The 27,531-nt window shown below is 34.6% G+C and overlaps 1 protein-coding gene across 1 annotated transcript in view; it reads right to left on the reverse strand.

The window, feature by feature from the left end:
• The window catches only part of SMARCC1 (SWI/SNF related, matrix associated, actin dependent regulator of chromatin subfamily c member 1), a 159,774-nt gene that overhangs the window by 116,445 nt on the left and 15,798 nt on the right, over positions 1–27,531 (reverse strand). Inside the window, exons 4-8 of the mRNA XM_044682816.1 lie at positions 24,343–24,424; positions 22,568–22,660; positions 21,096–21,165; positions 9,361–9,430; positions 3,764–3,839 (exon numbers count right to left, since the gene is read on the reverse strand). Coding sequence (XP_044538751.1) covers positions 3,764–3,839; positions 9,361–9,430; positions 21,096–21,165; positions 22,568–22,660; positions 24,343–24,424 — 391 coding nt within the window. The remainder of the gene's footprint in view (positions 1–3,763; positions 3,840–9,360; positions 9,431–21,095; positions 21,166–22,567; positions 22,661–24,342; positions 24,425–27,531) is intronic.

Genomic DNA, 27,531 nt, shown 5'->3' on the forward strand with positions numbered 1-27,531 from the left:
TCTGTTTCCAGATGACATATATTGCTTTTTAAGTTATTTTCCTTTTTTCTTCAACCTCTCTCTCTCTTTTTTTTTTAAAAACCCTTGATTTCGGTGTATTATCTCATAGGTGAAAGAGTGGTAAGGGTGGGCAATGGGGGTCAAGTGCCTTGCCCAGGGTCACACAGCTGGGAAGTGGCTGAGGCCAGGTTTGAATCTAGGACCTCCTGTCTCTAGGCCTGACTCTCACTCCACTGAGTTACCCAGCTGCCCCCAACCTCTCTTATTTTTTAAACATTTTTTAGCTCTTCCACAGCCTGAGTCCAATTTGTTGGAGTTTCTAAGGTTTTTCTTGCTATTCTTTTGTCCTCCTCTGTTCCATCTGTTCTTGTTCATTACCTGAATAGAAGCTGTCGATTGTACTTTCTTTTTTCTTTTTCTATTGTTTACTCATATTTTTTCCTTCTTTTCCCCTCCTTATGGGCTGTATTCTTGCTCCTCTGTTTGCTGGATCTGTTAGTTTGAGCTTTTCTGCCATGAAGAGGCTTCTACTCTGCTCTGCTGGTAAACTGGATTAGGTAGGTTGAGCTGACCTGTTGTATTAATGTGTCCTTAGGACAAATCTTCCCTAGCTGCTGGCAGAGGCAGAAGGCATGGAGGCTACACAAGGCCTTCCTCTCTGCACCTCCCTGCCAACTGCCCAGTCAGAGCCCTGAGTTTCACATGGTGGTATCAAGGTACTCCAATGTGTTCACTGTCTTCACCCTGGAATCTCGGTCAGTCTGGATCTTATTGCTGGTTTCCATGCAGTAGATGGAGAGGGGTGTGAGATCTTTCCCTTATACCTGAGAATTCAACTTTTTCTGCAACCCAAATTGAGTAGAAGAGACCTGTGGTTCTGTCCTGTTGTTGAGCTTGGCTGTCTTTTTTCAAGTGCTTATTTTTGCTATTGGTGTGGAATGAAAGTCATAGAGGATTTGGCTTCTGCTGTTTCTAAGCCACTATTCTTGTTTTTTTTTTTTTTTTTAATTTTAAACCCTTAACTTCTGTGTATTGACTTATAGGTGGAAGATTGGCAAGGGTAGGCAATGGGGGTCAAGTGACTTGCCCAGGGTCACACAGCTGGGAAGTGTCTGAGGCCGGATTTGAACCTAGGACCTCCTGTCTCCAGGCCTGGCTCTCAATTCACTGAGCTACCCAGCTGCCCCTGAAGCCACTATTCTTGACTCCCTACAATTTTTTTTTAACATAATTATTTCTTTTGTTACGACCAGCTTTACAATATTATTTGGCCTATTATCTAAATATTTGGCTCAGTTTTGCCTTATTTTCTTAATTTGCTCAATAGGAAAAATATTTTAATTTTTATTGTTTTCTATATTTGTTTATTGGGTTATAACCAACTATCTCTTTAATTTTAGGAGGAAATGCAAAATACATACGCTCCCAAACACTGAGTTCTTCGCTGCATCTATTTGTTACTTATATCTACTTTCCTGTCAGTTTCAAATACCTTTGATGATTCTTGATTGAAAATAAAGTTATGTTTTGGTAAAGTTACGCCATGCTCCCATGTTTTTTTTGAGACTTTTTCTTGAAATTATAGAAGAGTTCTCCAAATAATTTTACCTTTTGTTAAACCTTTACTGTCTGTCTTAGAATCTATACTAAGTATCATCAGTTCAAAGGCAGAAGAATAGTAAAGGCTAGGCAATTTGGATTAAGTGATTTGCCCAGGGTCACACATCTACGAAGACCAGATTTTAACCTAGCTACTCCTAATTTATTATCTTCTAAAGTTGTGTGAAGTCCTTCTTAGAAATGTATTGGTTTAATGTGTTAAGCATACAAATTTATTGACACAGTATTTTTTAGTATATGATCTTAGTCCAATCAAAAGTAAAGGATTCTATCTCCAATTATTTGCATCTTTATTTCTGCAATGTCTCATCTCAATGTCACGTGTGTTAAATATGAGTGGATTTTAGCTACCCCAACTAACCCCTTAAAACCCTCTTTCTGATTGGCTCTCCATGGTTTAAACATAAGATTTTTTTTTAAGTAGGTTGGTAGAGTGCTTTCTATCTCTAACTTTTTTAAATATTTTTTTTGTAGCATAGGTATTAATTGCTCATTAAATGTTTTATACAAAGTCATTAAATGCAACATGGGATTTGCTACTAAGTTCTTCAGGCACAAGGATTCTTTTTCTTAATATCATTCTTGACTTGCTCTATTCTTTTTCATGAGATTGAGTTGTATAAGCTCTCCATTTCCTCTTTTGTTTGGTTCAAATGTTTTATATTTTTGAAGATACTTATTCCTTTCTTCTTGAATGCTCAGTTTTGCTGGCATATGATTGTGTACATTATGGTCCTGACAATTATTTCCTCTTTCTTATGAATTCATCTTGGTCATTTATTTTGGTAATTTAAATTTCCTTCATGATTCTCTTGATGAAGTTACATAACATTTTTGTCAATGATCAGTCTTTTAAAAATATTAGCTGTTTATTCTGTAATATGATGGATTTTATTTCAAACTGTTTCAAGTTTGTCTGTATTTTTCAGTATTTCTTCTTTGGTATATGTTTTAGGGTCACTGATTATTTTAATTTTTAGTCTTTTGAAACAGGATGCTCAGTTCACTGATCTTGTCTTTTATTATTCTATTAAATTTTCAAAGATGTAAATTTTTCTGTAAGGTTTGCTTTAGAGGCATTTCATCAGAGGTGGCATTCCATTTTATTAAACATTATTTACATGATTAATTATTTGACCTACTCATTCAGGATTTCATTACTTAAGTCTTTATATAGATGTGTATTTCCTTATCAATTACCAATGTTATTATATTATAGACTAGATTGTCATTTTATATTTTGTTCTGGTTCTTTTAAGCACGAGATCAACTTACGAAAAAGTACCAAAGGATACTGAGAAATCTGTATGTGTTGATTTTTCCAATCAAAAGCTACCAACATTCAGTCAAATCTTATTTTTTCCATCTTTTCTTTCAGTAGGTTTGATTTAACTCTAATACAAAAATGTTAAAAGTTTTCTACTAATTTTCATATTACTATCCAAATCTTCTATAATACCATTATATTCGAGTGATGCCACATGGTTGCAAATGAACGAAAAAAAAAAAAAAAAAAAAAAAAAAAAGAATTCCAGAAGAATCAAATTTCCAGATATTCAAAAGGGCAATGGAAAGATCATTACAGATACAAGGAGGTTACACCATACTAATAATGATATTCAGTAAGTTGTATAAAAAACCATCATTAAGGACTTCTATGAACAGAGAAGATGTGGATTGTATCATAAATGAGATCTAAAGGAAGGATAATCCAAATGCTTTACTAACCCCAATAATGTTAAAAACAAAAATGTCTCTAGCAGAGTAAATGGTAATAGAATATTAAGAGAAATTCATAAACAGGAATTATACAACACAAAAAGGTATAAATATGCTTTAATATGTTCTATGGAAGGGATCCATTATGACTCTGAAGTAGTAAAATTTATAAGATTAGAGAACTTTACCTCAAGTGAATCCCAAATAGTAAGTACTTCCTCTTAACCTCAAGGAATACATTAATTAACTTCATTCTTGAATTTTTAGAACCTCTTTGGAAATGTATCAAACTAAAAAATAAAGTTGTAACTTTGACAGAGATAGCATAAAATGCCCATTCCTTTTTAAAACTTTCCAAAGGAACGGTCAGGAAGAACATTTAAATAACACTTCAGAACATTTTATGAGCATGAGATACACTCACTTTCCATGGTTTTTCTGGAATTGGAGGATCTTCGATTTCAGCATCAATATCACTAGCATGGACCCAAGTATCATAGCTAAAAGAAAATTAAAAATATATATCATTCAACAGGCCCATCTAATTTTAAAAGTAATAACAATGAACACGTACGTAAGCAAATGAAGAATCAAACTAACAAAAAATTGTTAACACAAACATAATCTTAAGTCAGATGTGTTAAATACTATTAGTGGAACCTTTTACAAAACTAAACATAGGAGAAAAAATAATTTGGCTTTTTTGCTAAATTATTTATTTGAATTATATTTTTCTTTTAGTTTGACATCCAATGAAAGTGAGGAAAGTTACCATATTTAGTCTAGGTCAGTGATGGGCAAACTATGGCCTGGGGGCCAGATGTGGCCCCCTGAAATGTTCTATCCGGCCATGCAACATTATTCCCAATCTGACAAATACGAGTAGGATACAATACAATGAAACTTCGAAAGAGTTGCCTTAGAAACAGACTGACAGAGGAGCATTTCCTTTTCTTTTTAAAAAGTTTGCCCATCACTGGTCTAGGTGATAAAGATGAAGTTGTTGAAGTGTACATAGGAGCCTTTATTTTGATATTTCTGTCTTTCCCTTTGTTAAACTTTAAGGCTTTTTTCTGGGTTTTGAATTGAATTATAATCTGTTGAAGTGACCAGGCAGCCTTCCCAGCCATCCTTAGTCAATTTGCAGTAAGATACAGGCTTTCTAAGGAAGATATGTCATCAAAATTTATAACATCTGTCCCTTAAGGGTTCCTTATTACAGACAAATTTAATTATTGATTTTGATCAGTAATCAGTAATTGTTTGAAAGCTGATTTTATTACTGCCTCATTTGGGGTCTTTGATGGGATGGTAGAAACCATTCCTTTAAGCATAGAGGTCAGAGATTCTGGTGGTAAACCGGCTTTTATGATCACTTTGATTATATTATTTCTTAGCAGTTCAATAACTCACTGTTAGATAAAATAGTTGTGTTTTTTTTTTGCAGGAGAAGGGTTAACTTGAAAGACTTGCTCCACAGTTACTTTTTTTTTACTCTTTTTTGAAAGTCTAGAAGAAAAATAGTTTGTGCCTGTATTTGAGTGTTGAAAATATGAATGTGTTAACTATAAAGCAGATGAATCACTTGTACATTCAGTAATAACTAATAAAATATTAAAAAATTTTGAGATATGAAAAAAAATGATTTGAGATTGTAACCTATTCAAGTTATAGAAAATGTCTCTCTCCTGACTCAACTTAATCAATTACTTCTTTCCCTAAGAAGAAGCAGTTAATAGGGATCAACTAAAAAGAAAATATAAACTCAACAGAGTAGTCTAGGAACTTAACTGTTATGATTTTACTCTGTGAAGAGATGAGTGTTGATTACCAAGTCTTTGTAGCTGGGCAAAAAAGTCTAAGCAAGTAGGTTTAATGAAAAAGCTATGACTAAAGAGCAGTATTCATTAACCAATGGAGTCAACCCACAGAATAAGATTTTACTAGGGAATCTTAAATCTTTCACGACCAGAGATATTTAAACATATCAATATCATGTAATTTCTTTGAGTAAAAGGTTATTTCCAGGATTGAGAAGATGAAAAAGATTTAGGAATGCTTCCTCATGTTTATAAGAGAATATGAATATCTACTGAACAGAAGAAATAATTTTAAAAAGAAAGTTAGAAAGTAAAGATTCTCTTCTCTATAGAAGAAAAATGAAGCCAATTTCAAGGGGTTGGGAAGGGGAAAAATATAAAGAAGGAAAAAAAGGAGAAAATCTATAATCTTTCATAGATGGTTACATAGGATTTATAAAGTGATAATAAGATATATATAATTTCTGAAGAAAAATTTGGATTCCATGCTTTAACAACAAATAAGTAACATGCATAGGAGACAACAAATTTAAAGAAAGTCATTATAAGTCCTACAAAATGAAGTTATGCAGTGATGACTGGTATGACTTCTTCCTGACATCATTCACTTGTAAGCCTAAAATAGCCAACTAAAGAGGAGTGTGATATTTGCTAGGAGTCATTACTAGAAATAGAGAAAAGGGTTATATAAAGGAACCAAGGGTTACAAGTATTTTTAGTGTGTGGAAATGACAAAAGTAGAAAGATAGTAAGTTATTGTCTGAAGAATTTCAAAAATTTAGGATACTTAAAGTGATAAAATCTGTGAGATAGTAGTGACTCTGACAAGATGTAACTAAAGTAGATTAAAAAAGGAAGTCAGTGGAGCTTAAGAGGAATTAGGCGACTTTATGTCAAAGCAGACATCAATGTATGAATGCTTTAGCACTCAAAACTTACCACAAAAACTGGGTAGTGGGAAACATCAAGAGTAACATACTTAAATAACTAAAAAAGATAGGAGTGATTGAAGGTTGGTAAATGACTGAATTCCAATAACAATGGGGAAAGGCTGGATTGAATGAACAAGGCACATATAAACACTTCCTTAACCTTTGTTTCAGGAAGAGTTAACAGTGACCTCAAAAAAGAGAGGAATGTGGTATCACTAAGAGAACATTTGGTTAAAAATTAAATAAAGTACAAATTATGTTGTTAGTTTGGATCAGTCTGTTAAGAATGCTAAACTAGCATTTCAAAAGACATAAATAAATGGGCTCTCTGAAAGTGAGACCCTGAACCCACCCACCCCCAGTGGAAGTGGCATAAAATTGGAATTGAGGAGAAGTCCATCAAATGAGGAATGGTTGAACAAGTTGTGGTACAATGGAATACTATTGTGCTATTAAGAAATGATGAGCAGGGGCACTTGGATAGCTCAATGGATAGTGTGAGGCCCAGAGAAAAGAGGTTCTGAGTTCAAATGTGGCCTCAGACACTTACTAGTTGTGTGATCCTGGGGAACTCAACTTATTCCCCCCCCCCATTGCCTAGTCCTTACCACTATACTAACACCTGAAACATTAGACAAGATTACCAATTCAAATAAACATTAGCAAAGTTTAGAGATATACAATACCATTTTGCAAAAAAAGACTACAATTTTCTTTGCTAAAAGGAAAGGCTACATGTAATTTTTCTTAAACCAAGCTTTATCAAGTTTGCTTATTGCTTTAAAAAGCATCTTATAAGAAAGCCAGAACAAGTGCTACTGGTAGCAACCCAGCACTTAGCTGAACTGGTACCAGCAATCAATCAAAATTTATATCAACTTTAGTTTACTATGAATCTTGAGAAGCACAAAACTGTTGGTATGTCAAGTCTCAAAGTGAAATATGGCACCTAAAGTTGATAGGAATAAAATAAACAAAAAAACAAAATCACATTTCAGATTTAAAACCTTTCATTTTCACATACCACTTATTCTATAAATAACAGAATCACAAAGCTGCTTTTTACAAGTTTTTAATTCTAAAACACACATCTTCCTTTAAGTTCTCATAATACCCAGTGTACCAGAAAGATACTTATCGGGTTAACAGAAGGCAAATGCATGTTAAAAACCAATTTTCATCCATAAACTGTCTAGCTTGTGTGTAATCTTTTTAAAATAACTTGAGTGTATTGTAGAAAGGAAAATTATGCCTTTTTCATTTATTAGAGAAGAAATAGCATGGGGGAAGAGAATAGGCGTAACACAATGTCATAATTCTATGTATTGAAACAGTACTGTTTCAGGACATGCATGACTGAAATGTCATTTATATCAGGGAATTTTAATGTATGAGTTCACTGAACTAAATCAAAACTAAAAAACAAGATAGTTTACTGTCAAAAGACAAAAACTTAAATCACATAAAATCATGGAAGAAATCTTAATGATCTTTTTGTTCCTCAGTCCAACTCTTTCATGACCCCATAAGGCCATAGCTATCATGGGTTTTATTTATTGTCAAGGATAATGAAATGGTTTGTCATTTACTTCTCTAGTGGATCCTTTTTTTAGGCAATAGAGGGTAAGTGCTTTGCTTTATGGTCATACAGCGAGGCAATGCCTGACTTAGGATTTCAATTCAGGTCTTCTTGACTCCAGGCCCAAAGCTATTCTAAAGTCACAGGCATCTCTATAAAGATCTTCTAGCCCAACTGTTATTTTAGAAACAAGAACAGTGAGATCCGGTTAAATTAAGCGATTTGCCCAAGGTAACAGAGCTAGTTGGTAAAGCTAGCCACAAATACAGGATTCTTATTTCAAAATCTAACACTATAATGTCCTCTAATAAAGGCATCTATACAATATGAAAAGTGAGCCAATTTCCTACAATTTAAGTTTTAACTAAAATATTGAGGGCAGCAATATTTTAGTAATTTAAATTTCAGCAAAGAAAAGGAAATAAGTCAGGTCAGGAAAGGTTAAAAAAAATGAGGTATATGAATGCAATTAATATACTGAAATGATGAACATGAAAAATGTAGGAAAGTATAGACAGATAAAGACATGTGAAGTGATATAAAGTTAAAAAAGCAGAACTAGCAGAATGTATGTAATATCTACAACTGAAACCTAAAGAACACTACATCTAGTACTAGGCTTCTAATAGCTTGGTCTAATGTTGCAGAATTTGCTTCTATTATTATTCTAATTTGCTTGCTCTTAAAAAAAAATCTTATAAATGATATTTCTTTAGGAAAGCCTGAGGGAGGGAGATATGAAGTAGGAAATATAGAATATGAAAGGAAAAGATAATTCTTTAAAATTATAATTATGTGAATGAATGATGTGTCCTCACACTATGACCCAGTGATCCAAATACATCTCCTTCTTCATAGGAGACTTGGTGGAAGAGTGGGGCAGAACATACATGTTATTTTTCACATTCTAAACAAAGATTCCACTACTGAATACAAGCCTAAAGGAAATCTGGGAAAGAAAGTTTTAATATATTTAGCTTTGTTAATACCATACTGGGTGGTATCAAGAAACTAGAAAATAAAGGCAGCTGGCTGGCTCAGCAGATTGAGAGGCAGGCCTAGAGACAGGAGATCCTAATTTCAAATCTGGCCTCAGACACTTCCTTGTTGTGAGACCCTGGGCAATTCACTTAACTCCCATTACCTAGCCGTTACCACTCTTCTGCCTTGGAACCAATATATACTATGGATGGATGGATGGATGGAAAGAAGGAAGGAAGGAAAGTAGAGAGGGAGGGAGAAAAACAAACTGGAAAATGGTTGCACATTGATTAGAAAAGGCTAAAACAAATTGTGACCCATGAAAATCATACAAAATTATAATGAAGAATTTTAGAGAATGATGGAAAATTTTGTATAAAATGATGTAGAGGTAAAGGGAACCAGTAGAAAAACAGATACTATAATGCTAAAAATGAAAACACTAAGATGAAACAGAATACAGAGTAATTAATAACCCTTGGCTACAGAGAAGTAAAGTAGTAGAAAGGAAGAGAAAAGGGAGGGAAAAAGGACTATATATAGGAATGGAATACTGTATACATTGTCATATGTGGTCACTATACTGATTAGTTTCCCCCTTTTTCTTTGTTAGAGAGGGAGAATAGGGATAACACCCAATAACCAGGTTTAACAAATAGAAAAATCATAATTTTTTTGAAGTATTTATCATCCTTATAACTTACATTACCTGTCTGGGTAAAATCCCCAGTGCACTAGCACTTGCTTGTCTTTTTTCATCACAGGTCTCAACCATTCTTCTAAAATAAAGACAAAAAAAAGAAGCTCAAGTCAAATTAATATAGAAAATAACTGTTAATAGCCTTCATTCTGCTTTGATGCATAGTTGTGGTTTAATCACTCTCTATATCTGCATAGGAAAACCTCTTTTTTTTCGTCTTGACAAAATTACTTTTTTTTTTCTTTCAAGGTTTTTTCTAATTAGCATTTTTCCCCCACTAGATGGAGATAATAGTATAGTGGTACCTTGATACACAAGCACCTTAAGTCAAGAACAATTTAAGATCTGAACAGTCAGGATCAGGATTTTTGTTTTAATTCAAGATAGTATATTTGAATCAAGAGCATCCCACCCATGGGAGGACCAGAGGTGGATGAGATAATCAGTACAAGTGAGATTAAGGAAATGTTGAAGATCTGAGAAAAAAATCAAACAGTTTATTAAAAAGATACACTCAGAAAAAGTTGCAACAGGTCTTGCGTTGGAGCTATGTAAGGACACTTGTTTCACACATTATCAAAACATTCTGAAAGGGAGGAAGAAATAAACTTCCACGAAAAGGTTTTTATTGAAATGGCCTCTAGGTGAAATTGAGGAAAGTGTGGAAAACAGTCAGAATTCAAAGAAAATGATAATTAAGTAAAGTAAAAAAAATAACAATTAAGGTTAGCAATAGTTATATATCATGTAATGTGTAAAGTCAATTTTGCATTTAAATGTAGCATTACATGTGTAAAAAGTTATGTTAAACAATAGTACATGAAATGAAAACCTTCTCTGCTAGCATCTTCTGATCTTGAAGGTAAATAACATTTCATAAGCAAGTTTATTTCTTTACATTCTTTATTATTTACAAGATATAAAACAAAAAAATTTGTGTTTTTTGGGGGGCAGGAACAAATTAAATTCATTCCCATTAATTTAAATGGGGAAGCTTTATTTGACATATGAGCAAATTCAGTTACAAGCTTGGCCATGGAACTAATTATACTCGTGTGTCAAGATACCACTGTATTAAAATACTTTGTCTTCTAACTTTGTTGATCTCCCTTAAAGCTAAGATAATACTTTGGTTATATTCTTTTGAATGACTGTGACTTTTAAGCTGTTTGGAGATCATGTATTTAAGTGTTCTTTGTTGAAAATTTTCCACCTTCTAAACATTTCTTACACTATACACACAGAAACCATTGGCAGAGAATACTAATATTAACTAAGGGAAAAAATAACAAAGAATAAAGAAATATTAACCATGTAAAGAAAGGTGAGGGAACAGCTAACATATTTAATTTTTAAAAATAGTAATAGCAAACATGTCTCTATTCAAACATCTTCAAAGTACCAGTCTGGCCTCTGCCTATTTTTAAGTTCCTCTTTGAGGATAAACCAATCTTTTTAATCATCATATTCATAGAGGAAAAGAGATGCCAACACACAAATAATTTGAGTTGATTTCCTGTATAGAAATCCCAGAAGCCACAAGAACTAGATGTATATATCTAATGCTAGTTTGAAATTATGAGCTTTTTAGGACACAAAAGAAAGGAAGGATTAACCAATAATTTAAAAGCAATACCAATTTTTGCTTATCATACCTGTACTTGATGTATATTAGTCAAATAATAATGATTACATTACTTTAAAGATTGGATATAACTACAAATTTAAAATACCATTTTATCAAACTCAGTAGTCTCCCTTTTCCCCCCCTTTCCCGTTTTAGTGTGTTAATGCTCTCTCTCAATAGCTTCTGTGAATACAGAATAAGTAATGTGTAGAAAACTTTCAACAAAGACCTAAATACAGGACTATCCAAAGACATTAGCAATAAAAGTTAGATCAACTAAGTTAAGATTATGTAGTATTTTAACACATTATTAACCATCGCCTCCCATCTAGTGGCAAATGCTAACAAAAACTTCTTGAAAGAAAAAAAAAAAAGGTAATTTTGTCAGCACAATAAAATGCCTATAAAATCACCAAAGACAAGGAAAATAAAATTTCCATTTATTGACTACAATACTACTCAATCTTCTATATTTTAACAAAAAACTTTAATCAACTTTATGATTATATGCTATACATAAAAAACTACTGCAAATACTCTTAGATGGCTCAAATACAAAAGAGAATTCATTTTACCCAAGCACTCCATTGCTGTTAATATATATGTATTGTTCTCCTTTATTTTGAAAACATAAAATGGCATTCCTTAACAATTAAAATAACAAAATATTATTGTGGCTTTTTGTCGCTTATCTTATAGATGGGATTTTGGACATAGTTTTCAAGAACGGTTTCTCATTCTGGAAATCATATTCCTAAGGGGATACACATCAACAGCAGTGCTTCTCTAAACTTGTTAACCAGACTGATAATTTATTCAATAAACATTTATTAAAAGATACTAAAAGGGGGCAGCTGGGTAGCTCAGTGGAGAGAGAGTCAGGCCTAGAGACAGGAGGTCCTAGGTTCAAACCCGGCCTCAGCCACTTCCCAGCTGTGTGACCCTGGGCAAGTCACTTGACCCCCATTGCCCACCCTTACCACTCTTCCACCTATGAGACAATACACCGAAGTACAAGGGTTTAAAAAAAAAAAAAAAAGATACTAAAAGGGGCAACATAGTGGCTCAATGAAGAGAACAAGGCCTGGAGATAGGTGCTGGGTTCAAATTTGACCTCAGACACTTCCTAGTTTTCTGTCACTTAATTCCACACTGTCTAACCCTTACTACTCCTATCTAGGAATCTATATACAGTATTGATAATAAGACAGGAGGTAAGGGTTTTTTTAAAAAAGGGTATTGAAGTATATAACTAAAAACTCTTCATCAGACACTACTCTTTTTTGTGTTTGTAGTCTTACACAAGTGTATGAAGTGCATCACATTTTAAAAAGACATACCTCAAACCACAAGGTTATTGGACATATGAGAAGAGATAAAGAAGAGGCTCATATGCCTACCATTTCTTTTATCTCCACTAATTACTCTCTTTGGACTGCTTGCATTCTCTTTTTTCACTCTCTTCCCCTTCCATTGCTTTTCAATTTTCTTTCTGTGCCAACTACATTATATTATGAGCTCCTTGAGGACTTAAGGATTCGTATCCTTAGTATCTGGTATAGTGTTTGGTACAACCACTGACACTTAATGTCTATTGACTATCTATAATCCCTTTAAAAAACTCCTGAGGAAAATTTGTCTACCTTTCTGACTCAAAATTGCAGTATTTAACTCACATCCTTACCCTCTGCCTATTTATGCACTTAAGTGACCATGATAAAGTTTTTAGGAGTTACAAGAGTCATCTTTCCATGTAGGAATTAAAAAAGCCTGACCATAATGAATCTTTTTGTCAGCTCTCATAGCACATAACTTTGGATGTGAGGACCAATTTCAGTCTTAGTTCTTGGGAAAGTTCTCTCAAGCCTCCGTTCTTTTATCTTTGAAGGTCCCTGTCTCTAGACCCAGGTCCAGAGACAAAGAGGTTGATAATTGGTTGATGGCTTCAACTTTGTATTAATGAAGTCTTTTTTTCCCCCAACTGTAAAAGATTATAATATTTATTGGAAGCCACATATTTTTCATTTAATCATCATCACACTAAGAGGATCAGAAAGATGACAGAGAGGGAATAGGAAGTATTGTCTCATGTTTTCCAATAATTAATCTAAGAGATCAAGAAAGAACAAGAGAGTCATGTTCAGGGAACTCTATGGAAAAATGAGTCATTTTTCCATCTAAAGTCAAGAGAGGGAGATAGAAATAAGCCTATTAACACCGGAGTGTCCCTTGTAGAGTTTTCCAATGTGATAACTTAACGGGGGTCTACCTGCTATGTTCTCAAGCAATAGGTAATTCCAGATCTAATAGGGACAGACCTAAAGAAAAATGAGCCAAACTGGAAGGTTGGTCACTTTTACACCAGAATCCCAAAGATAGGTAAGAGTACCTTTGGATGGGAGCAATCAAAAACTGAAGCAGATAACTGAAAAAGCCTAGCTATTTGGTAGTAGCTATATTTTAAACTTAAAGAGATGGGACTAGATGGCCACTGAAGTGGCCTTCTAATTCTAATGTTCTGTGAATCTTGTACAGCATTGGCCAGAATGCAGTGAGAGCTATTTGGTAAACTAGAGAAATGATCATTTGAAAATGGCAAAAGGAAAGTGTTCTAAATCTCTTATAATTAGAGAAATTCAAATCAAAACAATTCAGGTACCACACCTCACACTGAGCAGATTGGCTAACATGACAGCAAAGTTAAGTAATAAATGTTGGAGGGGATGTGGTAAAATAGGGACAATAATACACTGCAGGTGGAGCCATGAATTGATCCAACCATTCTGGAAGGCAATTTGGAACTATGCCCAAAGGGCTTTAAAAAACTGCCTACTCTTTGATCCAACCATACCACTGCTAGGTTTGTACCCCAAAGAGATAATAGGAAAAAAGCTTGTACAAAAATATTTATAGCCGCGCTCTTTGTAGTGGCAAAAAAATTGGAAAACAAAGGGATGCTCTTCAATTTGGGAAATGGCTGAACAAAATTGTAGTATCTGTTGGTGATGGAATACTATTGTGCTAAAAGGAATAATGAACTGGAGGAATTCTATGTGAACTGGAATGACCTCCAGGAATTGATGCAGAGTGAAAGGAGCAGAACCAGGAAAACCTTATACACAGAGACTAATAGACTGTGGCACAATCTATTGTAATGGACTTCTCCATTAGCAGCAATGCAATGATTAAAAACATTTCTGAGGGACTTATGAGAAAAAACACTATCCATATCCAGAGAAAAAACTGTGGGAGCAGAAACACTATGAAATCATGTAACCATGGAAAAATTTTCGTAATTCCAATCAATAAAATAAAAATAAATTTAAAACAAAGAAAATGACAAAAGGTAGTCCATGGGGCATATAATAAGTTGAAAAAGTTTATATGAATCCATATAAAATAGCACTTAAAATGCACTGAGGAAAACCTTCCTCCATAAAAGATTTGTCGCAGGTCCTCAATTCCTAAGTATAACTATTCTTCAAAGCATGTTGTACCAATTCACTGAGGCAAAGTTTTCCAAAGTACAAAGAATCATTTTTTAAAAAAAGGATTATAGCTCCTGACTTCCTGGTTAAGATGGCGACAGAGAAAAAAGCAGCTGTTTAACCTCTCCTAACCGAAACATACAGGACTCCTCAAGAAGACATAAAAACAAATCCAGAGGAATGAAGGAACTCCACAACAGGGCGCAGCATTGAAGGTACATGGAATCGGGGCATTTCCATGCTATAAGGGGGTGAAACAGCTCTCACTAAAACGCAAGTTGAGCAACCCCCTCCCCCACCCCACACCACCTACAGTGCCAAAGCCAGCGCACAAGAGCTAGAGCAAGCTTGGGGCACCCATTAACTCCTTGGCAGCTACCTGGGGTAACCAGGGCCTGTTCGTGAGAGCAGCAAGACTTAAGACCCCAAGAGGCTAAAGAACACGCAGACTTTGAACGCAGACCCTGAGCGCAGGCTCTTGAGTCCATGGATCCTGAGCACAGGAGTGGACCTTGAGAGAGGACCCAGTGCAGAGGGGTTAACGACTGTGGAAACAGCGCCCTGAAACTATTAAAGGAGCCTCAGACAGAACAAACAAGGGGGCCACCAGGAGGCTTGACCCTGAGAACAACGAGATCTGAGAGTTCAAGAGCCTAGAGAACGCAAACAGACTCTGGGTGTGAGGAAAAACCTGAGAGGGCGCAGGGCTAACAATGGCAAGCCATTCTCAAGAACCCCAAAAGAGAAAGATCATCAAGAAGAAATCTGTAACACTGGACAACTTTTACACAGAGAAAGTCCAGACAGCAGAGCAAACAGCAGAGGAGAACAAACAAGTAATCACATCCAGACCCTCCCACAATAATGAAAACTGGTCACAAGCTATTGAAGAGTTCAAATTTGAGATGATGAGAAAGATGGAAGAGATCTGGCAAGAAAATAACAGTTTAAAAGGCAGAATTTCACAATTGGAAAGTGAGGCAAGTCAACTGAAGACCAGAAATGACCAGATTGAAAAGGAAAACCAAAAGATTATAACTGAAATACAGTCCCTAAAGGCTAGAATTGAGCAATTAGAAGCTAAAGATCTCTCAAGACAGCAAGAACAAATAAAGCCAAAAGACTGATAAAATAGAAGGAAACATGAAATATCTCAATGAGAAATTGACAGATCAAGAAAACAGGTCAAGAAGAAACAATTTGAAAATCATTGGTCTTCCTGAAAAAGCAGAAATAAATAGAAATTTGGACTCCATATTAAAGGAAATTATTCAGCAAAATTGCCCTGAAGTTCTACAACAAGAGGGCAATATAAACATTGAAATGATCCATAGATCACCCTCTACACTAGACCCAGAAAAGACAACCCCAAGGAAAATAACAGCCAAATTCAAGAGCTTCCAAGTAAAAGAAAAAATCTTACAAGAAGCCAGAAAGAGACAATTCAAATATCAAGGAGCACCAATCAGGATCACACAGGATCTGACAGCCTCCACACTACAAGACCCACAGGCTTGAAACATGATATTCAGAAAGGCAAGAGAACTGGGCCTTCAACCATGGATAAACTACCCATCAAAACTGACTATATATTTCCAGGGGAAAGTATGGGCATTCAACAAAATTGAAGATTTCCAAGTATTTTCACAGAAAAGACCAGGACTAAATGGAAAGTTTGATATCCAACCACAAAAATCAAGAGAAACACGAAAAGGTAAATAAGAAACAGAGGGGAAAGAAAGAAAACTCAGAATTTTTAAATTTGCCTCTTTAAGGGCTTCAATAAAATCTAATTATCTGTATTCCTATGTGGAGAAATACTATGTATAATTCTCTGTAGTGAACTCTATTCACTATTATAGTAATCAGAAGAATAATTCATAGGGAGAGGGTGGAATACTAAATGGTCTAAGATGACATAGGGGGTGGGAAAGAGGGGGGGGTGAATAGTAGGGGACACCAAGAGAAACTTGAGTGAATAAGAAAAATAGGATATTCTAGTACATACAAAGAGGGCATGGGAAGGGGAGGGGACAAATACTATTATAAGAAGGAGAGGAAGAGACCATTAAGAGGTAATATTTAAACCTTACTCTCAGTGTAATCAACCCAGAGAGGGAAGAGTAGCTTTATTATCCATTGGGATATAAAATTCTTTCTAACCCTACTGAGAAAGTCAGAAGGGATAAACCAAGGGGAGCAGGGGAGTGGGGAGGTCTAAAAAGGGAGGGGAGAAGAAGGGGAAGGGAATTCATTAGATCTTTAAAAATAAAAAGGGGGGAATAATAAGGGAGGGGGTAGAAAGGGAAGTTAATCAAGGGAGGGGATAAGGGATACTGGCTTAAAGCAAACCACTGGTATAAAAGGAAATAGTTTAAGAAGAAGGGGTAGGACTAGGGGAGGATACAAAAATGTCAGCGAATGCACAACTGATAATTGTAAATCTGAATTTGAATGGGATGAACTCGCTCATAAAACAGAAGCAAATAGCAGAGTGGATTAGAAACCAAAATCCCACCATATGTTGTCTACAAGAAACACATATGAGGCGGGTGGACATACATAAGTTTAAGGTTAAGGGCTTGAGCAAAATCTTTTGGGCGTCAAATGAGAAAAAGAAGGCAGGAATGGCTATTGTGATTTCTGACAAAGCCAAAGTAAAAATAGATATGATTAAAAAAGACAGGGAAGGTCATTACATCCTGATTAAAGGCAGTTTAAACAATGAGGAAATAACACTGCTCAATATGTACGCACCAAGTGGCAGAGCATCCAAATTCATAAAGGAGAAACTGGCAGAGCTCAAGAAGGAAATAGATAGTAAAACCATAATAGTGGGAGATCTAAATATTCCTCTTTCAGATCTAGATAAATCAAACCAAAAAATAAATAAGAGGTAAGAGAGGTGAAAGAGAGGTGAATGAAGTCCTAGAAAAATTAAGATTTAATTGATATGTGGAGGAAAATAAATAGTGACAAAAAGGATACACCTTCTTTTCAGCTGCACATGGTACATTCACAAAGATTGACCATGTAATAGGGCATAGAAACATTGCAAACAAATGCAAAAGAGCAGAAATAATAAATGCAACCTTCTCAGATCATAATGCAATAAAAATAATAATTAGTAAGGGCACCTGGACAGGAAAATCAAAAACTAATTGGAAATTAAATAATATGATTCTCCAAAACCAATTAGTCAAAGAAGAAATCATAGAAACAATCAACAGTTTCACTGAAGAGAATGACAGTGATGAGACATCCTACCAAACTCTGTGGGATGCAGCCAAGGTCCTTGAGTGCATATATTCACAAATTAGGGAGGGCAGAGATTAATGAATTGGGCATGCAACTCAAAAAACTAGAAAGCGAGCAAATTAAAAATCCCCAGATGAAAACTAAATTAGAAATACTAAAAAATCAAGGGAGAAATTAATAAAATTGAAAGTAAAAGAACTAATGAATTAATAAATAAGACTAGAAGCTGGTATTTTGAAAAAACAGATAAAATGGACAAAGTGCTGGTCAATCTAATTAAAAAAAGGAAAGAAGAAAACCAAATTTGACAGTATAAAGATGAAAAGGGAGACCTCACCTCTAATGAAGGGGAAATTAAGGCAATCATTAAAAACTATTTTGCCCAATTATATGGCAATAAATATAGCAATCTAGGGGATATGGATGAATATTTACAAAAATATAATTTACAAAAATATAGATTAACAGCAGAAAAAATAGAATACCTAAACAATCCCATATCTGAAAAAGAAATTGAACAAGCCGTCAAAGAAGTCCCCAAGAAAAAATCACCAGGACCTGATAGATTCACAAGTGAATTCTATCAGACATTCAAAGAGCAACTAATCCCAATACTATTACAAATTATTTGATATTATAAGCAAAGAAGGAGCCCTACCAAATTCCTTTTATGACACAAACATGGTACTGATTCCAAAGCCAGGGAGATCAAAAACAGAGAAAGAAAACTACAGACCAATCTCCCTAATGAACATAGATGCAAAAATCTTAAATAGAATACTAGCAAAGAGACTCCAGCAAGTAATTAAGAAGATCATCTACCATGATCGGGTGGGATTTATACCAGGAATGCAAGGATGGTTCAACATTAAGAAAACCATCCACATAATTGACCATATCAACAGTTTAACAAACAAAAATCACATGATTATCTCAACAGATGCTGAAAAAGCCTTTGACAAAATACAGCATCCATTCCTATTGAAAACACTGAAAAGTATAGGAATAGAAGGACCTTTCCTAAAAATAATAAACAGTATATACCTAAAACCATCAACAAGCATCCTATGCAATGGGGATAAATTAGAAGCCTTCCCAATAAGATCAGGAGTGAAACAAGGATGCCCATTATCACCTCTATTATTCAACATAGTACTAGAAACACTAGCAATAGCAATTAGAGAAGAAAAAGAAATTGAAGGTATCAAAATAGGCAATGAGGAGACTAAGCTATCACTCTTTGCAGATGATATGATGGTCTACTTAAAAAATCCTAGAGAATCAACTAAGAAGCTTGTAGAAATAATCAACAACTTTAGCAAAGTTGCAGGATACAAAATAAATGCACGTAAATGATCAGCATTTCTATATATTTCCAACACATCACAGCAGCAAGAGGTAGAAAGAGAAACACCATTTAAAATCACCCTAGACAATATAAAATACTTAGGAATCTATCTACCAAAATGAATACAGGGATTATGCGAAAACAACTACAAAATACTTTCCAAACATAACTGGATCTCAACAATTGGAAAGCCATTGATTGCTCATTGGTAGGAGGAGCTAACATAATAAAAATGACCATTCTACCCAAATTAATTTACCTATATAGCGCCATACCTATCAAACTACCAAAAAACTCCTTTACTGAATTAGGAAAAACTATAACAAATTTTATTTGGAATAACAAAAGGTCAAGAATATCAAGGGAAATAATGAAAAAATATGAAGGAAGGGGGCCTAGCAGTACCAGATAGTAAACTATACTATAAAGCAACTGTCATCAAAACAATATGGTACTAGCTAAGAGACAGAAGGGAGGATCAGTGGAATAGACTTGGGGTAAATGACATCAGCAAGACAGTCTATGAAAAACCCAAAGAGCCCAACTTTTGGGATATGAATCCACTATTTGACAAAAACTGCTGGGAAATTGGAAAACAATATGGGAGAGATTAGGTTTAGATCAACATCTCACACCCTACACCAAGATAAATTCAGAATGGGTGAATGACTTGAATATAAAGAGGGAAACTATAAATAAGTGAACACAGAATAGTATCAGATCTCTGGGAAAGGAAAGATTTTAAAACCAAGCAAGAGTTAGAGAAAATTACAAAATGTAAATTAAATGGTTTTGATTATATTAAACTAAAAAGCTTTTGTACAAACAAAAACAACGTAGTCAAAATCAGAAGGGAAACAACAAATTGGGAAAAAATCTTTATAACAAAAAACTCTGACAGGGGTCTAATTACTCAAATATATAAGGAGTTAAATCAATTGTATAAAAAAAAAATCAAGCCATTCCCCAATTGATAAATGGGCAAGAGACATGAATAGGCAATTTTCAGGTAAAGAAATCAAAAGTATCAATAAGCACATGAGAAAGTGTTCCAAATCTCTAATAATTAGAGAAATGCAAATCAAAACAACTCTGAGGTATCACCTCACACCTAGCAGATTGGCTAAAATGACAACAGGGGAGAGTAATGAATGCTGGAGGGGATGTGGCAAAATTGGGACATTAATGCATTGCTGGTGGAGTTATGAACTGATCCAACCATTCTGGCTGGCAATTTGGAACTATGCTCAAAGTGCTATAAAAAAATGCCTGCCCTTTGATCCAGCCATACCATTGTTGGGTTTGTACCCCAAAGAGATCATAAACAAACAGACTTGTATGAAAATATTTATAGCTGCGCTCTTTGTGGTGGCAAAAACCTGGAAAAGGAGGGTATGTCCTTCAATTGGGGAATGGCTGAACAAATTGGTATATGCTGGTGATGGAATACTATTGTGCTCAAAGGAATAATAAACTGGAGGAATTCCATGTGAACTGGAAAGACCTCCAGGAACTGATGCAGAGCGAAAGGAGCAGAGCCAGAAGAACATTGTACACAGAGACTGATATACTGTGGTAAAATCGAATGTAATGGTCTTCTGTACCAGCAGCAATGCAATGACTCGGGACAATTCTGAGGGATATATGGTAAAGAATGCTACCCACATTCAGAGGAAGGACTGCAGGAGAGGAAACATATAAGAAAAACAATTGCTTGAACGCATGGGTTGGGGTGGACATGATTGGGGATGTAGACTCAAAACTACCACACCAATACAACTACCAACAATTTGGAAATAGGTCTTGATCAATGACACATGATAAAACCAGTGGAAATGTGCATCGGCCATGGGTGGAGGGGAAGTGCGGGGGGTGAAGGAGAAAGTAGGAGCATGAATCATGTAACCATGTTAAAAATGAATATTAATAAATGTTTTAAAAAAAAGGATTATATTTAAGCATGGTATCTGATTATGAAATCTTTTCTGTATGTTATCATAATGGTAAACAAACACTGACTTACCATCCTCTGGTGAGGTAGGATTAGGATAAATGTGATGAGAGGCTTTTGATTTTTCATCAGTGAATGTTCCCTGGAAAACATAAATGAACAAAGAGAAAGATTAAGACAACACTAGGAAAATAATTTATTTATATCAAATTCTAAATAACTATAGTAATGGTAATGAAGAAAATAAAAGTAAACAATTAAGCATGTACTACATATGTAGTAATGATACGTTCTTGATAGTCAGAAAACTGAATGGAAAATAGGTAAGCCAAAATAACAGACAATTTGGACATTTAATATTTTAACAAAAAACCAAGGGAAACAGTAAATGAAAAAAAATCAACAAGCATTAAATCAACTCACAAAATTCAAGAAGAAAAAAGAAAGGGTTTTCCAAATTACAAGAATCACAGAGACTGTAATTTGTACAAGGTCATTAAAAAAAAAAAAAAAAAAAAAACCACAGGACTGGAACTTTTAGAATCTTAGAGCAGGGCTCTTTCTCCTACATCAAACTGCCAGGGCTTAAGCTCTAAGATTTGATTGGGAGTACTGGTAAAACAAATGCAAATTTAAGGGTCAAAGAGAATAGGAGGTAGAGATTTCCTTATAACTTAAGAAAAACAAATTCATAAGTCTGCTCCTGAGTAAAAGTTGGCTATCTTACAACTATTTTATTTTTGGTTAGATCATATAGATCATTAAATATCTTGCTGATACAAAGAGAACATTATGATTTCCATAGCTCTAAAAAAAGTGACCTAGAGTCCACAATAAAACATTATCCATGGCCAAAGAAGGAACTATTGGATTTTGATTGCACACAATCCTCCACTTTATTTTCATCATGAGTTCCTTATAGTATGTATGGTATGTTTTCAGTCACGACACGAGGAATATGGAAATGTATACCATATGAAAGCACTGGTATAACCTTTTCAGACTATTTATTGCCTTGGAGAGGGGGAGAATCTGAATCATAAAATGTCAGAACACAATTGTCAAAAATTGTTTCTAGGGGGCAGCTGGGTAGCTCAGTGGATTGAGAACCAGGCCTAGAGATGGGAGGTCCTAGGTTCAAATCTGGCCACAGACACTTCCTAGCTGTGTGACCCTGGGCAAGTCACTTGACCCCCCTTGCCTACCCTTACCATTCTTCTGCCTTGGAGCCAATACATAGTATTGACTCCTAGACGGAAGGTAAGGGTTTTTAAAAAAAATTGTTTCTACATGTAATTGAAAAAAATAAATTAATAAAAAAGAAAAGTAATTAGGGAAAGTGGAGGGTATCAATAAGGTACTAAAATAACCTTCATGAAGATTTAATATAAGAATGCAAAATGAATGGAAGAAACTCTGTTGGTACAAGAGACCCTGAGCACCAATTCATATTTTAACAGACACCTAGACAAAGAAGGTCAAGGAAGTGCCTTTTTGAAAAAGTCTTAGATATATTATGCAAAAGTTCTGGAGCAGTGTTCTACCTGATGTCTTTTGACAATGTCCTTTAGTTTGTTAGCCAACTTCAGTTCAATGTCTGGAATGAGGTAGATGTTAGGTCTGCTTAAACAATTGTTCTGAAAAAGAGAAAAAAGATTTAAATATTTTTTGTTTAATGGCAGAAAACAACCTAGCTATTGTGAAGATGGGATTAATTCTCCCCTGCCCTTTTTTAGATTTAATCACTAGAAGCTTATATACCACTTATCCTTAAGTATGGGGAGGTCTATGACCCACTGTGCTACAATGAGTGAAGAATAAGAACCTACTGACTGCCCCCTGGCAGTCCTAAGCAAAGCTTTAGCAGTAACTGGTACAAGTAAAGTGAGAGGAAGGCACAGGAAGTGACAAAAGGAATGGTCTTTATAAGTAGCAAGAACTTCCTGTGAGGAGGTCTTTAGCCTTCAACTGGACCCTGGAGGAGTGATGGCTGAGGACTGCTCTCTATTTCTATTAGGACTACCACCTAGGTGAGTGAAATAGGCTGACTCCCTTCCCTGGCTACCCTGGAGTAGTGTACTAACCTTGGGAGGGGTCCCTTATCTGGGAGGAGGCCTTGTGGCTAAAACTCTCATTAATTGACCCTTAGGACCTCTGAAAGGGGCTTCTGGAGCTCTGCAGGAGTAAAGCCAGGGCTTGAGCACACAGTCTAAATCAGTGATGGGCAAACTCACTATGCCCCCACATCCAGATGTAGTTATTAGGGAATTGCTTAAGGCAGAGATAGGCCTGGATCTGGCCTGCAGGGAATAGTTTGCCCATCACCAGTCTAGCTCATTAAGCTAGATCTCTTACTCTGTCCTCTTTCTCATTTTTATACTTGTCACTCTTTCCCTCTATTTTATAAATAAATTGCTAAAAAAAATCACTTGGAATTAATTAATTCCTGGTAACCACACTCTGATAAATTTAGTCCAAACCTTTTATTTCCTCCCCCTCCACATTCTGCCCCTTACATTATGGACTGTCTCTCGAATTCCAAAATTAATCCAAGGAGCATATGCAGGACATTCAGATAAAACAATGGTTAGCTAATCCCTCTTTCTAGAGTCTTAAGACTTATTCCAGTGTTTATAAGTTTAGAATAAGTGCATTCAGAGAAAAAATTTTAACTTATTAGAAAATGGACCTTGAGGAAAAGTATTAATCAAAGTCTCTTATTCCACTTCCAGTTGTAGGAAAAAACAGGGGTTTAAAAATTGTATTATGTCTCATGTGCAAATATAAAACAAAAAATCAGCTGACTTTTCTTAACAAAGAAAGCAGGCTCTCAATGTACTACACTATGCTGCTTCTCCTACCAATGATCCATTCTAATCTTCATTTTGTTGACTCAAATTTGACATTCCATTAATTAAAATTATAATTTATTTGTTAAACATTCAACACAATAGATTAGCCATGACTAACTCATTAAGGAGAAAAATGATAAAGAAAATATGGTTATTAAGTGCATGGTATGTAAGCATGTATAAAATTCAAATAGGGAAAAGTTCATGTGAAGCTAATAAATATAAGTTTTATAATTATCCCATCATAATTTACCAATTATACTCTCTGCTTTCTATCCCACCATAATTTAACAACTGTATTATCTGTTTACATATTTATAATAAAAACATTCTACAAAAACAAAGTAAATTTCAGAAATACTTCTGATTTCTTCCCTGAAAACCTAACTCTGGGAAATCTAACAAAATAGGACATTTAGGAAACTGTTAGGTTATTATCTAAGTTGAAAAGTTAATAAATATCTTGCCTGCACTAGTGTTTTTTCAATGTTCATAAACATCTCCACATTTCGATCCATTCGGGATGGATTCTGCAGGTCAAACCTTCTCCTAAAAATGAAGAAAATAATTGGAATTAAATTTATTATTTCAAAAAGCAATATTTATAGACCACTTTGTTCAATTTTGTAAAGAGACTGATCTAATAAGAAAATGGCACTTAAAAACAATGCATCCAAGAAAGTCCTCATAAATTATTTGCTCAACAAAGAAAATTTTGCACGTACATTTTACCAATAAATACTTCCATATTTCAAGGGAAAAGACATACTAAATTATAAAACCAGTGAAATTAAATGTTAACTGCATGAAATAATTCTAGTTTTCTTTTGTTTTAACTAACTTCCTAAATCTGAAGGAACCTTAAAGATTCACAGAAACAATACTAGCTCTTCAAAGAAAAATCTACTAAAAGATAATTTTTTTTGGCTTTACTGATGGGAATTTAAAATAATTTAAGAAAGGAAAAGCATCATAAGAAGTTATATTTTCACACAGTGGAACCATATTTCATGTGTGAGGGTAACCTTTAAAGTCAGGTTGAAAGAGGAAAACAAAAGTTTTTAAATTTAAGTATACTATCATTAAAAGACAGAGCTGGAAAAAGAAGATGTCTTTAAAAGAAAGTGGTGTATATCAGTTAGGAAATGGAATTAATATTTTTGCTCTGGAAATAATTTAATGTAAATTCCATGTTTCACCTCGCTAAGCTATTATCAAGAGATAGGCAGGAATCAGTTCTACCTTTTTAAAAGGGGGAAATGAAAAGAAGTAAAGGCTCATTTGGTAGTGAAAGTTATAAAGTCAAGGACAAAAATACTCTAGAAACAGTTTCACTTAAAAAGAAGTCTTATATTAAGGTCTTCAATACCACAATAGTATTATTCCAGATTTACTATGCAACAAAATAGACACAAAGAAGTCAAAGTGAATATTCCAAGGTCCTTATAGCTGTCCAAGAATGCAAGGAAAACCAACCATTCTCACTAGCTCTATCTGCATAAGCAGAATGAATAGACTGTGAGTACAGTGAAACTATTCTAAACAAGAATACACAGGAACAAATGGATTAGCATCTTTTGACTCACAGTTCAACTGTTGTTGAGAAATGATCCTAGAACATTTCAAATTATTATTTTCCTTTTACTTTATTTGGGGAAGAGAGGAAGGAAATTTAACTTAATTCCTGGTATTGGTTTGCTTACACACAAAAAATTGGTTATCCATATTTTTTAAGCTATATCATTAAAGATAAATAGCTCTTCTTTCTATATTACTCCCTAAATCTGCTGTTCTTGTTTAATTGTTACCCTGTTCTGCTCACTTCATTCCATGTCAGTTCATACCATCAAAGGTTCTCTGAATCAGTTTGACATGTCTTATATAGCATAATATATTATGTCCATCTATCACAATTTGAAATCTTAGCTTTTCCATTTGTCATAAACTGAACATAAACAATAACTTTCCATTATATTATCTCCCCAAAATATAGGTTCTATGGGGGCAGGGAAGGATTTTATTTATTTTAATCTCCAAAACATAGCATAGTGAGTGGTACATATCAAGTGCTAAATAAATCCTTTTTCATTCCATTCAACCCTCCTATACATCAATTTCTTCATTTGTAATATAATACTATTCCATCTACCTCAATGAAATACCACAACTGCAGCATTAACAACTACAATGTGAGTGACTCTCAACCTTTGAGCTGGCATGACTCCCCTAGTTCTCTTCATATCTGCACACCAAATGCCTACTCAAAGTCTCCAACTTATCTTTTTCCTTATACTGGTACTTCCTCCAAATTGCCTTATTTCTTTTGAGAGTATCACCATTCTTCTAATCACTGAGGTTCACAACCTAGATTTTCTCCTCTTTTTTATTCTCCACATTCAATTACAGTCACATTTTTAATTTTACTTTGATAACATCTCTCATATCTGTCCTTTTACATGGCTACCTAGCCCTGTTTCAGGCCCTTTTCACCTCTTGTGGGAATTTCTTTTAATTTATTTCCTTGCTATTTCTAACTTCTCAGGTATATAATGAATTATCCACAAAGGGGTCAAAATAATCAATTTTCCTACAGAATGGCTTAAACTACAGCATTCAAAAGCATTTGGGCAGCTCTTTATTCTCCCTCGCATAAACTACAAATATCTTAACCTATCATTTGAATCTCTACAAAATCAGTCTCCTACATATATTTACAGCTTTACCTTACATTACTTCTGTTCATTCATTTTGAGGCAAACAGTACTGCTAGCAGTTTCCTGGATTCAAAATTCCTTTTCTGCTTCTATGCATTCCCATCAAGAAGACTCCAAAACTAACTTATTTATCTTCTTTACCTCTCAAAATCCTTATTTCATCCAATCTCTCTATATATGGTATTCTTCCCAGCACCCTAAGGACAGAAACTTTTTTTCTTAGTCATTCCACTGCATGGCACAGTACTTTGCATGTAATAGTTAAAATAAATGTCTGCTGAACTGAGCTGTCAATGTTGAATATATATATGTATATATATATATTACATATATAATATACAAATGTCAAAATATAGAATTAAAGAGAACATAAAAGAACAATTCCCCAACTCCTAGGTCTATTCAGGCAAAACTGGTAATATATGGAATGACCTCCAGGAATTGATGCAGAGTGAAAGGAGCAGATCCAGGAGAACATTGTACACAGAGACTGATACACTTTAGTACAATCGAACATAACAGACTTCTTTACTAGCAGCAACGCAATGATCTAGAGCAAGGCTAAGGGACTTATGAGAAAGAAAACTAGCCACATTCAGAGGAAGAACTGTGGGAGGAGAAACACAGAAGAAAAACAACTGCTTGAACACATGGGCTGATGGGGATATTATTGGGGATGAAGACACTAAACAATAACTGTAGTCCAACTATCAATAATATGGAATTAGATCTTGATCAATGACACATGTAAAAACCAGTGGAATTGTGCATGAGCTAAGGGGGGTTAGGGGAAAGGTTTGGGGGAGAGGGAAAGAACATGAAATACGTAAGTAGGGGAAAATATTCAAAGCCCTGAATTCTCAGCTCTGATCTTAAATTGTTCCTTTTCACAAGACAGAAGGGTATCTTCTCATTAGCTCAGTGTATCTTTATGAATTATGA

The sequence above is a fragment of the Gracilinanus agilis genome, chromosome 1 (assembly GCF_016433145.1).
Source record: "Gracilinanus agilis isolate LMUSP501 chromosome 1, AgileGrace, whole genome shotgun sequence".
In the NCBI taxonomy this organism is placed as follows: Eukaryota; Metazoa; Chordata; class Mammalia; order Didelphimorphia; family Didelphidae; genus Gracilinanus; species Gracilinanus agilis.